Source organism: Oratosquilla oratoria, chromosome 24 (assembly GCF_046742065.1).
Source record: "Oratosquilla oratoria isolate Oo_2021 chromosome 24, ASM4674206v1, whole genome shotgun sequence".
Lineage (NCBI taxonomy): Eukaryota > Metazoa > Arthropoda > Malacostraca > Stomatopoda > Squillidae > Oratosquilla > Oratosquilla oratoria.
The window spans coordinates 42349791-42353273 of record NC_134800.1 but is presented as its reverse complement, the minus strand read 5'-3'; the positions used below and the strand labels follow the sequence as shown (position 1 = coordinate 42353273).

Below are 3483 nucleotides of genomic sequence, written 5' to 3'. Positions count from 1 at the left end.
TGCTGCTGTCCTGTACCATTTCTCTGAGTATTCATTTTCTGTGGTGGGGGAATTCCCTGTGGTGGGGGAAAAGAATACTGCCACCAAGTATTTCTACTTGGATCGTAAGAGGCGAGAAGAAAGGGACGGGGATTGGGACTAGGCATCTTTCTCCTTGTAGCCCCACAGGGGACATTCCTAAACGAAAAAGTAAAGGCATAAGAGGGTCTGGAAGTTTTCCGACCAGCACCCTAAGGTTTGGGTCTTTTAATGTGCGTGGATGTGGTACAGATGAGAGTAAAAGGGAAGAGATAGGTAGTATGTTTGTGAGAAGAAAGATGGATGTATTGGCTTTTAGTGAAACCAAGTTGAAAGGGAAGGGTGAGTGTAAGTTTGGGAGTGTAAGTGGGAGGTTATCAGGAGTGAAGAGAGGTCGAGGGAGGGAAGGGGTGGCTATTCTAGTAATTGAAAAGATAGGTAAACGTGTAGTGGAGTGGAAGGAGGTTTCCTCAAGGATAATGTGGATGAAGGTGAAACTGGGAAAGGAGATGTGGGTCTTTGTAAGTGCATATGGGCCTGGCAGTGAGAAGAGTGTAGAAGAAAGGGAGGCCTTTTGGATAGATTTAAATGAGTGCATAGAAGATTTAGGGAGAAATGTCAATGTAATAGTACTGGGAGACCTTAATGCTAGGGTAGGAAATGGTCCAATTGATGGAGTGGTTGGGAAATGTGGAGTTCCAGGAAAGAATCGTAGTGGAGAGTTGATGGAGGAAATGTGTCTAGAAAGAGAGTTGATGATAGCAAATACAGTGTTTCGGAAGAAAGTCAAGCATAAGTACACATGGGAGAGGGTGGTGGATGGAAGGGTGGTAGATAGAGCATTGATGGATTATGTAGTGGTAAATAGGATTATGATAGGAAGAGTTAAGGATGTACATGTGCTAAGGGGTGAGGGTGGGGGAATATCAGATAATTTTTTGGTGGAAGGTAAGTTGAGAGTGGAGGATAGATGGAGAAAGAGGAAAGGGACAAAAGGTAGGGAGGTGCTTAGAGTGAACTCTTTAAATGAAAAGGAAAAGGAGAAGGAGTACAAGAAGAAGCTGAAGGAGGAGTGGGAGGGAGTGAAGGATAGAGTGGAGCTAGGTGTGGAGGAGGAATGGGGATGGTTCAAGGAGGGAGTCACAAAGTGTGCAAGGATGGTGTGTGGAACAAGAAGGACAGGAGGAAATAGAAGGAAGGGTAGTGAATGGTGGGATGAGGAAACAAAGAAAGTTGTAGAAGAGAAGAAGCGAGGTTTCACAGATTGGTTACAAAGTAGGACGAGGGAGTCATATGAGAGGTACAAAGAAAAGAAAAGAGAAGTAAAGCAAAAGGTAAAGGAGGCAAAGAGGAGAGCAGATGTGAAGTGGGGTAAGAGTATGACAGAAAATTTTGAAAGTAATAAAAAGATGTTTTGGAAAGAAATTAAGAGAAGAAGAGGAGGCGAATCAAGTAGAGAAGAAAAGGTAAAAGGTGCAGATGGAGAGATGATAATGGAAGAGAAGGCAGTAAGGGGAAGATGGAGAAAATATTTTAGGGAGTTGCTAAATGTGAAGGAGGATAGGGAGGGAAAGATAGTTGCAGTAGGAAATGCTAAGAAATTGAGAGTGATGAATGAGGAAAATGGAGGAGAAATAAGGAAGAATGAAGTGAATGCACTTGTTAAGATGATGAAAGCAGGTAAGGCACCTGGTCTGGATGGATGCCATGCAGAATGTCTAAAAAAAAGGAGGTACAGTGATGGTGGACTGGCTGGTGAGGTTATTTAATGTTTGCTGGAGAGAGGGTAGAGTGCCGGAGGACTGGAGGAGTGCCTGTATAGTTTCACTTTACAAGGGAAAAGGGGACAAGTGTGAATGTAGTAGTTTCAGAGGGATTAGCTTGTTAAGTGTAGTTGGGAAGGCTTATGGGAGGATCTTGATTGAGAGGATTAGGAGAGGAACAGAGGGAGTAATTGGTGAGGAACAGTGTGGATTTAGGACGGGTAGAGGTTGTGTAGATTAGATCTTTAATTTTTTTTGTGGTAAGACAAATATGTGAGAAAGCTATAGGAAAGGGGAAGGATGTTTTTTGGGCTTTTATGGATCTGGAAAAGGCTTACGATAGGGTAGACAGAAAGGCACTGTGGGAGGTTATGCAGATATATGGGATAGGAGGAAAGCTTCTAGGAGCTGTCAAGAGTTTTTATGAGAGTAGTAGAGCTTGTGTCAGGATTAGAAACGGAGAGAGTGAGTGGTTCAAGGTAAAGGTGGGACTTTGTCAAGGATGCGTTATGTTGCCCTGGCTGTTCAACTTATACATGGATGGGGTAGTGCGAGAGGTAAATGCAAGGGTAGTGGGTCAGGGATTGGAGATGGTTAAAGAAAATGGAGAAAAGTGGGAGGTGAGCCAGGACCTGGGAGTATACATGAGCGATGATGCAACATTCTCACACCACATCAACAAAGCAATAGAAGCAGGAAAAAACTTGAGTGGGTGGGTGCTCAGAACTTTCAACTCCAGAGAAGGGCAGTGCCTGAAGACCCTATGGAAGTGTCTGGTAGTCCCAAGGCTTGAGTACTGCTGCCAGCTATGGTCTCCCTACAAAGTACAAGAAATAGCCAACCTAGAAGCTATCCAGCGTTCTTTCACTGCAAAAATTCAGGGAGTACAGCACCTAAACTATTGGGAAAGACTAAGCCAGTTAAAACTGTACTCCTTGCAGAGGAGAAGGGAACGCTACATAATTATTTATGTGTGGAAAATCCTGGAGGGCAGAGTACCAAATGTGGGGATAGTGTCAAACCATCATCCTAGAAAAGGAAGACTCTGCTTCATAAAGGGTACTATAGGCTCCTTACAACGAGTGAGGACACTAAAACACAACTCCTTCACTCACAATGGACCCCGTTTGTTCAACTGCCTCCCCAGAGATCTCAGAGACCAGACTGATACTAGCCCGGAAACCTTCAAGAGAAAGCTGGACAAATGGCTGGATGGGCTACCAGACCATCCACCGATACCAGGCTACCCCTACAGCCACCACAACACCCTGCCAGAAGCAATACAGAACCAAGAGAGAGAGAAGATAGTAGGACCAACTGGAACGTGCGGAAGCCGACTTCAGCCGTGTCATTAACAGACAAAATTACCGAAAGTATACCGAAAGTAAGAAAGTAAAGTAGCAAATGAATGTGGAGTACATTAAAAATATATAATATATACTCATTCCAACCCATGAAGCAATTTGAGTAATCTAAGGAAAACCTCATCAAAGCATCAGTTTAACATCATGAACAAATACTTTCTAAAACAGTTTCTAAACCAACACCTCCATGAAATAGGAATAGAACCCAAAAGACACGCAAGAGAAAAACAATAAAGATATAAATTATGCAATAAAGAAACTGAAAAAGTCAGATTTTAGACATTTTGAATAGATCAGAATGGACGGAAATCATATTTGAATAATATTATTGACACCAG

General features: G+C 43.0%; 1 protein-coding gene across 1 annotated transcript; it reads left to right on the top strand.

The window, feature by feature from the left end:
• The first annotated feature begins 2425 nt into the window (after positions 1–2425).
• Positions 2426–3136, top strand: LOC143038335 (uncharacterized). The gene has a single exon (XM_076207364.1). It carries the CDS (start codon positions 2426–2428, stop codon positions 3134–3136), a length of 711 nt encoding a protein of 236 aa, XP_076063479.1.
• Positions 3137–3483: the final 347 nt, after the last annotated feature.

Excerpts from the sequence above, each read along its gene's own strand:
- LOC143038335 (XM_076207364.1), top strand. The coding sequence starts at position 2,426 with ATGAGCGATGATGCAACATTCTCACACCACATCAACAAAGCAATAGAA.